The sequence below is a fragment of the Rana temporaria genome, chromosome 10, assembly GCF_905171775.1.
Source record: "Rana temporaria chromosome 10, aRanTem1.1, whole genome shotgun sequence".
Lineage (NCBI taxonomy): Eukaryota > Metazoa > Chordata > Amphibia > Anura > Ranidae > Rana > Rana temporaria.
The window spans coordinates 144,247,283-144,260,081 of record NC_053498.1 but is presented as its reverse complement, the minus strand read 5'-3'; the positions used below and the strand labels follow the sequence as shown (position 1 = coordinate 144,260,081).

General features: G+C 44.3%; 1 protein-coding gene across 7 annotated transcripts in view; it reads right to left on the bottom strand.

Annotated features, from left to right (window-relative positions):
• The window catches only part of TP73 (tumor protein p73), a 201,279-nt gene that overhangs the window by 51,203 nt on the left and 137,277 nt on the right, over window positions 1–12,799 (bottom strand). For all 7 annotated transcript variants that reach the window (XM_040326467.1, XM_040326460.1, XM_040326462.1 and 4 more), the window contains exon 4: window positions 11,968–12,213. In XM_040326467.1, the coding sequence (XP_040182401.1) occupies window positions 11,968–12,213 (246 nt within the window). The remainder of the gene's footprint in view (window positions 1–11,967; window positions 12,214–12,799) is intronic.

The window sequence follows — 12,799 nt, the reverse complement described above, 5'->3', positions numbered from 1 at the left end:
AGGACACCAGAAGACGTAACATTTTTAATATGATGTGAAAAAGTGATGACCGTTGGTAAAATAAATTGTAGCGTGTGAGTTGCACCGAATGCAAAAATAAGGATTAAAGTATATTCTAATACTTCTCTGCCATTGACACACAGGCACCATCACTCAATTGTTAGGCCTCACACAAGATTTCTCCTCATGGGGTGAGGATGGTCATGAGAAATGTGAGGGATCCGCCCAGAAAAAAACTTTTTTTTTTTTTTACATATTTTTGGGGGATATTTATTATAGCAACATTTTTTTTTTCAAAATTGTCGCTCTATTTTTCTTTATAGCGCAAAAAATAAAAACCGCAGAGGTGATCAAATACCACCAAACGAAAGCTCTATTAGTGTGGGGAAAAAAGGACGCCAATTTTGTTTGGGAGCCACGTCCCACGACCGCGCAATTGTCAGTTAAAGCGACGGCGTCCTTTACCTGCATAATGGTCCGGGGCTGAAGCGGTTAAATAGTAAACTGCTGTATGTACGAAAGCTCAGAACAGCCATATAAAGGTTATTAATACAGGTTGCCGGAACTGAAACAACCCCAACAAAAGCAACAATTGCCCCACTAAAAAATGTAGAAATATTTTATGAATAAAAATTCTAAGCTTGTTTCTGTGTAGACCTCGGCATTGTTAAATACAGGCTACATATTGCTTGTACTTTACATTGATGTGCATTAGAATGTTTGCAGAGTTTTACGCACACTGTACAATCGTTATCCTAACTAACCTCTGTATGAGTGGAGGGAGCTGTCCAGCACATCAGCAGCAATGCCATCACTGACACAAAAATGCATCCGTCCGAAAATCCGAAGGAATTAAAGGGGTTGTAAAGGTTCGGTTTTTTTTTTCACCTTAACCACTTAAGACCCAGGCCTTTAGGCAGCTAAAGGACCCGGCCAGTTTTCGCGTTGCTTTAACTGACAATTGCGCGGTCGTGCGACGTGGCTCCCAAACAAAATTGGCGTCCTTTTTCCCCACAAATAGAGCTTTCTTTTGGTGGTATTTGATCACCTGTGCGGTTTTCATTTTTTGCTCTATAAACAAAAATAGAGCGACAATTTTGAAAAAAATTCAATATTTTTTACTTTTTTCTATAATAAATATCCCCCAAAAATATATAAAACATTTTTTTCCTCAGTTTAGACCGATACGTATTCTTCTACCTATTTTTGGAAAAAAAAACCTGCAATAAGCGTTTATCGATTTGTAAACGCTATAAATTTTGCGCAAACCAAACAGGGGATAGTTTTATTGCATTTTTATAAAAAAAATTTTTTTTTTACTACTAATGGCGGCGATCAGCGATTTTTTTCGTGACTGCGACATTATGGCGGACACTTCGGACAATTTTGACACATTTTTGGGACCATTGTCATTTTCACAGCAAAAAATGCATTAAAAATGCATTGTTTACTGTGAAAATGACAATTGCAGTTTGGGAGTTAACCGCAAGGGGCGCTGAAGGGGTTATGTGTGACCTCATTTGTGTTTCTAACTGTAGGGGGGTGTGGCTGTAGGTGTGACGTCATCGATTGTGTATCCCTATGAAAGGGATGAAACGATCGATGCCGCCGCCACAGTGAAGAACGGGGAAGCCATGTTTACATACAGCTCTCCCCGTTCTTCAGCTCCGGAAACCGATCGCGGGACTCCAGCAGCGATCGGGTCCGCGGGTCCTGGAGCTTCGGACCGGGTCGTGGACGACCCACGGCTGGGTATTAGCACAGGACGTACCTGTACGTACATGTGCCCAGCCGTGCCATTCTGCTGACGTAAATGTGCAGGAGGCGGTCCTTAAGTGGTTAAGGTGAAAAAAAACTGGCAATGACGGCCCAGCCCCCCCCCCCCGCGTTTTACTAACCCGAGACCAAATCTGCTGTGCGCGTCCCCGAGCGTCCTCGTCTCCTCGGAGTCTGCCCGTTGATTGGCTAGATTTGATAGCAGTGCTGCTGTCGATCAAATGCAATGATGCGGCGTGCCGGGGGGCGGGGCCGTGTGATAAAGTCGGTGGCTATGGCCGCCGGCTGTATCACGGGAGCGTGCCCGCAAGCTAACTCCCTTGGGAGAATGCTTCCCATGAAGGGGGTTAGCTGATGCAGGGAGGAGCCGAGACAGCCGCAGAGGGACCCCAGAAGACAAGGTTCGGGGCCACTGTGTGCAAAACGAGCTGCACAGTGGAGGCAAGTATGACATGTTTTTTTTTTTAAATGGGAACCTTTAGTGTGCCTTTAAGGTCGAATCTGTCAATTGAAGGCCTATGGTGTCTGTTGAATGTTCTAAGAAGATTCGATGAAGCAGCTAAACTGTACGACGCCGCGATCGTACATTTCCGGTCCAATGCTCCACCCACAAGCTATAGTCAGGGGCGGACTGACAACTCATGGGGCCCCCGGGCAATAGAAGATTATGGGGCCCCCGGGCAATAGAAGATTATGGGGCCCCCGAGCAATAGAAGATTATGGGGCCCCCGGGCAATAGAAGATTATGGGGCCCCCGGGCTTACAGATGGCCACCACACCAGGAGGCAGTGCAGAGGCGGGGCAGCTAAAATCTCGGGATTTTTACATCAAAAGCATGTCGGGTTTTCGGACATATCAGGGACAGATGTAAAAAAAAAACACAGATTTTTACATACTGTCCCGGTTTTTACTGAGCCTGGTAACCCTGATGGAGCCTCCTAGTTGCATGGGGCCCTCGGGCAGTTCCCGAGTGACTCAATGGTCAGTCCGCCCCTGGCTATAGTAGAATTCTAATGTTGTATGACTAGTAATAATTATATTTATTAATTATTATTACTAGTCAACCAACATTACAATTTTTCTATAGCCTATGGGCGGAGCATTTGACCATAAATGTCCGCTCGCGGCGATCGTATGTTTTTAGCTGCTTCGTCGAATATTCATGTCTCTATAATGTCGAATCTTTTCTCTCTATGTCAAATCTTCATGTCTCTATAATGTCTAATCTTTTCTCTCTATGTCGAATAATCTTGGACTAATAGTGTTAGGTTAGGCACATTCCACCAGAGGCGGCTCTTAATTAGGCAAATAAGGTGGCCGCCTAAGGCCTAACACTCGCAGGGGCCTTGTGGCCTCCTAACTTACCCAATGCATTACCCCAGTTTTGAGGGACAGGGGACCTTAACGTTGCTGTGCTCAGGCAGCGTTAAGAGCCCTGACTCAGCAGCGGGGCCGCCAGTGTCCCTAAGAACCAGTGAATATCGGTGACACCACCCCTTGTGACGTCAATGACCCATTGATCGGCGCTGGACTCCAGGACAGGTAAGTGTCCTAATATTAAAAGTCAGCAGCTGCAGTATTTGTAGCTGCTGGCTTTTAATATTTTTTTCCCATGGCACATCCGCTTTAAAGACCCTCAGCTGTAATTAAATGATACATAATTACCAATATGTGCATATAACTATAAATGCGTCACGGCTTTAACCACTTAAGGACCGCCTTCTGCAGATATACGTCGGCAGAATGGCACGGCTGGGCACCAGCACGTACCTGTACGTCCTCTTTAAGTGCCCAGCCGTGGGTCGCGGACCCGGTACCAAAAATATGTAGAAGAATACGTATCGCCCTAAACTTTTTTTTTAAAAAAACATTGGGATATTTATCATAGCAAAAAGTAAAAAATAGTGGTTTTTTTTCAAAATGGTCGCTCTATTTTTGTTTATAGCGCAAAAACTAAAAACCGCAGAGGTGATCAAATACCACTAAAAAGAAAGCTCTATTTGTGGGGGAAAAAAAAAGGCATCAACTTTGTTTGGGAGCCACGTCGTGCGACCGCGCAATTGTCATTCAAAGCGTGACAGTGCTGAAAGCTGAAATTTCGCCTGGGCAGGAAGCGGGTATACGTTCCCAGTAAGCAAGTGGTTAAAAAATAAAATAAAAATCTGCCAGTCAATGAACGTTAACTTGGAAAACCCAGAACATACCAATGAATGACAAAAGCGGACAACATTCCCCCGTAAAATCCAAAACGCATCTGAATCATCCCTAAAGATCTGTCGTCGTCACCCTCTGACCTTGCGCTTTGAAAGTAAACAGACCATAAAAATAGAAAAATAAAATATATAAAAAACAGGAAAAAGTGTTTACAATGTGTTTATACAGATTACGCTCATAAAAGCAAAGCTAGACTCAAAAGGATAAAGGAGTCAAGGCTTGTCAAGTCTGATACCTGCCCGAGCAGCTCAGTGCAGCATCCACTTCGGATGGATCCAAACATGAGCGGACGGGGCCGGGCATGTCTCATCATGAATGCCAAGGATTAAAGCTTCGCTGCGCTTTTTAGAACGGGGGGGGGGAATAAGGTGCCAAAATCTAATTTGCAGTGTTTGTAGCACCTCCATTCTGTGTTATCATCAGCAACAAGCCAGTTACATGCAACTGGAGAATCAATAGTAATTTACATATTGTGTATCCTTCCTGGTGGGCAATACTATAGTTGTTGCTTTGTTATATATATATATTTTTTATTATTAAGGACTTGCAGTACGGGCAGCAGAGGGTAGCATTGCACAATGCAAGAGCAAGGAACTTTGCCTTGTTTTCTATGGTTGATCTGCATTGGTCATGTTGCATTTATGAGCATTGCATTCTGATGCACTGTAATGTGCTGCAATGCCTAGTAGTAATATCATAAAGTTAAAAAAAAGAAAAAAAAACACATGTACAGAAGGCATTGCAGCACAATTTAAAGGCAAAGTCTACCTTTTTCAAATTAGAATATTAATGCACATACATTGGCCATTGTATACTTGGATTTTGAAAAAGCGTTGGACACAGTTCCCCCCACACACGTCTATTCTGTAAAGTCTACAGGCTGGAAAAATGTATTAGTAAATGGATAGAAAACTGTCTAAAAGACAGAATCCAGAGAGCAGTGGTTAATATTTCTTACTCTGAATGGTCTATGGCAGTGGTCTCCAAATTGTGGCTTGGGGGCCCGGCTGTGGATGTCCTATGTTCTGGCCCCCTGAAGCACTTTTCCTCCCACTGACACATTGTTGGCGGGCATCATTTTTACCACGGACATCAGGGCACTATTCTTCTCACTGACACCAATGATAGGGCACTATTCCTCCCACTGACATCAATGATGGGGCACTATTCCCCCCACTGATGCCAATGATGGGGAACTATTCTTCCCACTGACATCAATGATGGGACACTATTCCTCCCACTGACACCAATGATGGGACACTATTCCTCCCACTGACATCAATGATGGAGCACTATTCCTCACACTGATGCCAATGATGGGACACTATTCTTCCCACTGATACCAATGATGCTATCAGTATTCTTCTCATTGACACCAATGAAGAGACATTATTCTTCCCACTGATGCCAGGGATGGAGCACTATTCCTCTCACCGATACCAATGATTCATTGTTTACTCCCACTGCTGCCAGGACAATTTCTACTCCCAGTGGCTACAGTCCAGTCCCCCTAAAGTCTGAAGGACATTAAATTGGCCCTTTGTTTAGAAAGTTTGGAGACCCCTGCTTTAAGGTTATTACAGGTGTAACCCAAAGTTCCGTGCTGGCTGTGGACGTGGTATACATGGACAGAGGGGTGGCTGTGGACGTGGTATACTTGGACAGAGGGGTGGCTGTGGACGTGGTATACTTGGACAGAGGGGTGGCTGTGGACGTGGTATACTTGGACAGAGGGGTGGCTGTGGACGTAGTATACTTGGACAGAGGGGTGGCTGTGGATGTGGTATACTTGGACAGAGGGGTGGCTGTGGACATGGTATACTTGGACAGAGGGGTGGCTGTGGACGTGGCATACTTGGACAGAGGGGTGGCTGTGGACGTGGTATACTTGGACAGAGGGGTGGCTGTGGACGTGGTATACTTGGACAGAGGGGTGGCTGTGGACTTGGTATACTTGGACAGAGGGGTGGCTGTGGACGTGGTATACTTGGACAGAGGGGTGGCTGTGGACGTGGTATACTTGGACAGAGGGGTGGCTGTGGACGTAGTATACTTGGACAGAGGGGTGGCTGTGGACGTGGTATACTTGGACAGAGGGGTGGCTGTGGACTTGGTATACTTGGACAGAGGGGTGGCTGTGGACGTGGTATACTTGGACAGAGGGGTGGCTGTGGACGTGGTATACTTGGACAGAGGGGTGGCTGTGGACGTGGTATACTTGGATTTTGCAAAAGCGTTCGATACAGTTCCGCACACATGGCTCATGTGTAAGGTAAAGTTTACAGGATTGGAAATATCAGTTTATAAATGGATAGAAAAGTGGCTAAAAGACAGAATTCAGAGAGTCGTGGTTAATGATTCTTACTCTGAATGGTCACATTTAAATATTATAAACTGACGAAAGTGGTGCTCAAGGAGGGGGCATCACATTTAACAAGTTAATTTTAAAAAAAATGCACATTTGTGGCTATTTATCCCACATGCATGTATGAGAAGTATGAGCGATCGCTAGGGGTTGTTTGTCTAGCTAATGGAAGTCACAGCATCCTCCAGGAATGTATTATGATGTCACAGGCCTTTGAAGTGGGATTTACTCCATGTCAAGTCACCTTGCCTTGGGCAAGTAAACAGGAGTGAATGGAGTGAGTACCCGTTCTCCCAAACTGAGGAAAACAAACCTCTAGGCCACCCTGTGTACATTGTGAGGGCCCAATTTGTGGAAGTTCTGTGGTTAGGTTGAGAACAATAGAAGAGAAAGCTCTACAGGCTTAATCATCAGCATGTCTCGTAAGGTGTCTGACTTAAAACAAAGAGCATCTCCATCTCTGGGGGGATCTGATTGGTTATGTTTAGCAACTCAGAACGTTCCTCCTGTTTATTTATTACAGGTACTTTTATTGCACCGTCAATTTATGCAGCTCTTTACATATACACTATATATATATATATATATATATATATATATATATATATATATATATAGATATATATATATATATATATATATATATATATATATATATAGATAGATATGTCACCAATAGGCCGTGACCAGGCAGAGAATCTGAAGTTCACTACATGAAACACCACAAATAGAATGAGCTTCTATTTGTTATTTTAAAGGTTCCGGGATGAAAATGAAAGCAACAATACATTTTCCTTACTCCCTTTTAATGTATCAGCTGCTCCTAGTTTACCTTTACTTCCTGTACGGATCTTTTCCAAGAGCCCCGCAGTTGACATGTGTCCTCTTCCTGCAGGACAGTCCCCTTATTGTTTCAGTTACTTACCCTCCATGTCTCTACTACCTTTCTTCCCCAGGAAGTGTCCAGCCAAGGTCACCAGTTGACATGTGTCCTCTTCTTGCAGGACAATCTGACTTTGTTGACAGTCCCCACTTGTTTGCCAGTTACCCCTCCATGTCTCTACTACCTTTCTTCTGTAGGAAGTGTCCAGTCATGGTCATCAGTTACCATGTGTCCTCTTCCTGCAGGACAGTCCCCTTTGTTTGCCAGTTACCCAAAACCTCCATGTCTCTACTACCTTTCCTCTGCAGGAAGTGTCCAGTCAAGGTCACCAGTTGACATGTGTCCTCTTCTTGCAGGAAAATCACCCTATGTTGACAGTTTCCCAACCCCTCCATGCCTACTACCTTTCTTCTGCAGGAAGTGTCCAGCCAACATCGCCAGTTGACATGTGTCCTCTTCTTGCAGGACAGTCCCTTATTGTTTCAGTTACCAAAACCCTTCATGTCTCTACTACCTTTCTTCTGCAGGAAGTGTCCAGCCAAGGTCACCAGTTGACATGGGTCCTCTTCTTGCAGGACAATCACCCTATTTTGCCAGTTACCCAAACCCTCTGTGTTCCTACTACCTTTCTTCTGCAGGAAGTGTCCAGCCAAGGTCACCAGTTGACTTGTGTCCTCTTCCTGCAGGACAGTCCCCTTATTGTTTCAGTTACCCGCCCTCCATGTCCCTACTACATTTCTTCCCCAGGAATTGTCCAGCCATGGTCACCAGTTGACATGTGTCCTCTTCTTGCAGGACAATCTCACTTTGTTGACAGCCCCCACTTGTTTGCCAGTTACTCAAACCCTCCGTGTCCCTACTACCTTTCTTCTGCATGAAGTGTCCAGCCATGGTCATCAGTTGACATGTGTTCTCTTCTTGCAGGACTCTCCCCCTATGTTGACAGTTTCCCAAATCCTCCATGTCCCTACTTCCTTTGTTCTGCAGAAAGTGTCATGCCAAGGTCACTAGTTGACATGTGTCCTCTTCTTGCAGGACAGTCCCCCTATTTTGCCAGTTACCCAAACCCTCCATGCCCCTACTTCCTTTCTTCTGCAGGAAGTGTCCAGCCAAGGTCACCAGTTGACATGTGTCCTCTTCCTGCAGTGCACTCGCCCTATTTTGAAAGTTACCCGAACCCCCATGTCCCTACTACTTTTATTCTGCAGAAAATGGCCACCCAAGGTCACCAGTTGCACCAACGCTACTACTTTTTATCTCCCCTACACCAAATGATTGGGTGATCCTTAAAGTGGAGGTTCACCCAAAAAATCATTTTTTAACATTAGATTGAGGCTAAGTATGCGAAGCAGAATCGGGTGTTTATTTTAAAATCAATGCTGTACTTACCTTTTTAGAGATCGATGTTCTCCCGCCGCTTCCAGGTATGGGCTACGGGACTGGGCGTTCCTTCTTGATTGACAGCCTTCTGACGGTCGCATACAGCGCGTCACGAGTTCCCGAAAGTAGCCGAACGTCGGTGCGCAGGCGCCGTATAGAGCCGCACCGACGTTCGGCTTCTTTCGGCAACTGGTGACGCGCTGTATGCGACCGTCGGAAGGTTGTCAATCAAATAGGAACGCTCATTCCCGAAGATCATACCCGGAAGCCACGGAGAACATCGATCTCTAAAACGGTACTGAATTTAAGTACTGAATTTATTTTAAAATAAACACCCGATTCTGCTTCGCATAATTAGCCTAAATCTAATGTTAAAAAAAAAATTTCGGGTGAACTCCCGCTTTAATATTGCCGCAGAAAATGATACCGATGTACAAACCTGGCTGCCTTGACTTTGACCTTGCACATCCACACACTGTCATATAGATGCCTTGTTGTCCACCCACAAACTGACCCTAAAGCTAGCCATACACTAGAAAAAAAAATATATATTTTCAGAACCTTCGTTAAATTTTTGAATAGTTAATGGGGATCAAAACCATGATCGCTTTTAAATGTATTGATGAAAAAAACTGAAGGAAAGGGAATTGCAAATAATGAAATAATAGTAAATAAAAATCTAGTTTGGGGAATTCCATTCATTTCAAATCCAAACGTTAAAAGCAAATGAAATTTAGAAGTACCTTTGAACAACATTGATCAAGTCTCTGATGGCATTATCAAATGTACTGATGAGAATTTTTAAATGAATGTTCATACAAAAATCTACCAGTGTATGGCGAGCTTTAGTATTTCGCTCCCAGTATCAAATGTACTGACAGATTTTCCTATGAAAGTTCGTATTAAAAATCATATCGATACATGGCCAGCTTAAAAACTCCAATGACATTGAAGTGCTGCGGCTTCCTTACTTCGAGGATGAGTCCAGCACTGGCTCAGCCCATCGTATCTTGTTTACAAAGTCTTAGGTTGGAGGAAAACTTAGAGCTCCCCCCCCCCCCTCCACATCCCTTGTAGGAAATTACACAAATGTAATACTGTGGCCCCATTTCCAGTAACTATACCAGGGTTTCTCAACCAGGGTACCATAGAACCCTAGGGTTCCTCCAAAGGTTGCCAGGACCTGCTCTTTGGCCAACTAACCACCACCATAGAACCTTTTACTCCTTCCTGTAAGAACACCCAAGTCCCTTCTGTTTCCCACCCAACGGCTTGCAGAGAAGGCATTACCACCTCAAGTTCAATATATTAATTAAAACTTTCATTAAAAAAATCTACCGATACATGGCCCAGTTAAAAATTCTAATGACGCAGAAGTGCTGTGGCTTCCTCACTTCGAGGATTTGCTCAGCCCATCATCTCTTGTTTATGAAGTCTCAGAAGAACGTTGAAGTGAACTTAGAACTCCCCCGCCCCCCTCTCACATCCCTTGTAGGAATACTGTGGCCCCATTTCCAGTATCTATACCAGGGTACTATAGAACCTACTCTTCAAGCCAACTAAACACCACCATACCACTCTTCTCCTTGCTGGAAGGTTACCCAAGCCCCTTCTGTTTCCCACCCATCGGCATGCAAAGAACGCATTACCACCCCAAGTTCAATAAGTTAATTAAAACTTTCATAAAAACATCTACCGATGCATGGCCCTATTAAAAATTTGAATGACGTTGAAGTGCTGTTGCTTCCTCACTTCAAGGATTTGTCCAGGTTTGGTTCAGCCCATCATCTCTTGTTTACAAAGTTTAAGAAGAATGTTGAAGTGAACCTAGAGCCCCCCCCCCCCCCCCGTCCACATCCCTTGTAGGAAATTACATTAATGTAATACTGTGGCCCCATTTCCAATATCTATACCAGGGTTTTTCAACCAGGGTACAATAGAACCCTAGGGTTCCTCCAAAGGTTGCTAGGACTTGCTCTTTGGCCAACTAACCACTATCATAGCAGTTTTACTCCTTCCTGTAAGAACACCTAAGTCCCTTCTGTTTACCACCCATCGGCTTGCAGTGCATTCATTGCCACTCCAAGTTCAATATATTGATTAAAACTTTCATCCAAAAATCTGATACATGACCAGTTTAAAAATTCGAATGACGTTGACGTGCTGTGGCTTCCTCACTTCGAGGATTTGTCCAGCGATGGCTCAGCCAATCATCTCGGTCAGGGTACCATGGAACCATAAGGTTCCTCCAGAAGGTTGCTAGTGGTTCCTTCGGCAATTTCTGCCTCTCAGATAAGTTTCCACTGACACCATTTATTCTTTTAGCCATCTGTAAGGGGATAGTTCTTCCCAATGACTACCAATGTAAGGAACATTCTTCCCACTGATCACCAATGTAAGGAACATTCTTCCCACTGATCACCAATGTAAGGAACATTCTTCTCACTGACCACCAATGTAAGGAACATTCTTCTCACTGATCACCAATGTAAGGAACATTCTTCTCACTGATCACCAATGTAAGGAACATTCTTCCCACTGATCACCAATGTAAGGGACATTCTTCTCACTGATCACCAATGTAAGGGACATTCTTCTCACTGATCACCAATGTAAGGGACATTCTTCCCACTGATCACCAATGTAAGGAACATTCTTCCCACTGATCACCAATGTAAGGGACATTCTTCTCACTGATCACCAATGTAAGGGACATTCTTCTCACTGATCACCAATGTAAGGGACATTCTTCCCACTGATCACCAATGTAAGGGACATTCTTCTCACTGATCACCAATGTAAGGGACATTCTTCTCACTGATCACCAATGTAAGGGACATTCTTCCCACTGATCACCAATGTAAGGGACATTCTTCTCACTGATCACCAATGTAAGGGACATTCTTCTCACTGATCACCAATGTAAGGGACATTCTTCTCACTGATCACCAATGTAAGGAACATTCTTCTCACTGATCACCAATGTAAGGGACATTCTTCCCACTGATCACCAATGTAAGGAACATTCTTCTCAATGATCACCAATGTAAGGAACATTCTTCCCACTGATCACCAATATAAGGGGCATTCTTCCCACTGACCTCCAATGTAATGAACATTCTTCCCACTGACCACCAATGTAAGGAGCATTCTTCCCACTGACCATCCATCACATTAATTTATCAGAGTTGTAGATATGGCCATTTTTAGCAGGGGTTCCCTAAGACCGGAAAGTTACTTCAAGGGTTCCTCTTGGGCTGAGAAACATTGATCTAGACCCCCCTACACACTTTACATGCCAATACATAAAGATCGAGAGGAGAAGAGGTACACACAAGAAGTGACTTACCGTCCATGTGGCTGACTTTGCAGTGCTGGATTGCTGAAAGGTGACCTCAAAGTTGTGGGGTCCCGGGTAGTCTGTGTTGGAGGGGATGACCGGCGCGGGCGACATGGCGTCGAAGGTGGAGCTGGGCTGCGAATAGGGAGAATGTGTGGGGACATTCGAGTTGTGCTCTGGGTTGTACGGACTGGTGGAAGCTGCTCGGCTACCAATGCTCTGATCCATGGTGTTGTTCAGCAGATTGAACTGAGACTGCAGACGGTGGGAATGGGAGGAGAGAGAGGGGAGAAGAAAAAAAAACACACACAGGTAAGAATGAGTGGAGCATCACACAGGTAAGACGGAGAGAGGCATCAGCTGCATTTTAGGATTCAAGGTGTCTAGTTACAGGAGTCTTAAAGGACTTGCTGGCTTTGGAGTCATTCGAAAAATTTCCCCAGGCTTTTTCCTTTTTGGTAACAGGTTAATACTTGTCAGAGGACAGATTGACGGGTCTGTTGTGAGCCAGCTCAGGAACACCTCTGTGCTGCGCAACACAAGGAGCGCTCTATGGACTCATAGCCTGGGAAAAGTTTAATGGCCAAATCCAGTCCATTTGTTTAAAATTTAACCACTTCACTACCGGGCACTTAAACCCCCTTCCTGCCCAGACCAATTTTCAGCTTTCAGCGCTGACGCATTTTGAATGACAATTGCGCGGTCATACAACACTGTACCCAAATTATATTTTTTAGCATTTTTTTCCAACAAATAGAGCTTTCTTTTGGTGGTATTTGATCACCTCTGCGTTTTTTTTTTGCTCTATAAACATAATAAAACAGAACATTTTGAAAAAAAA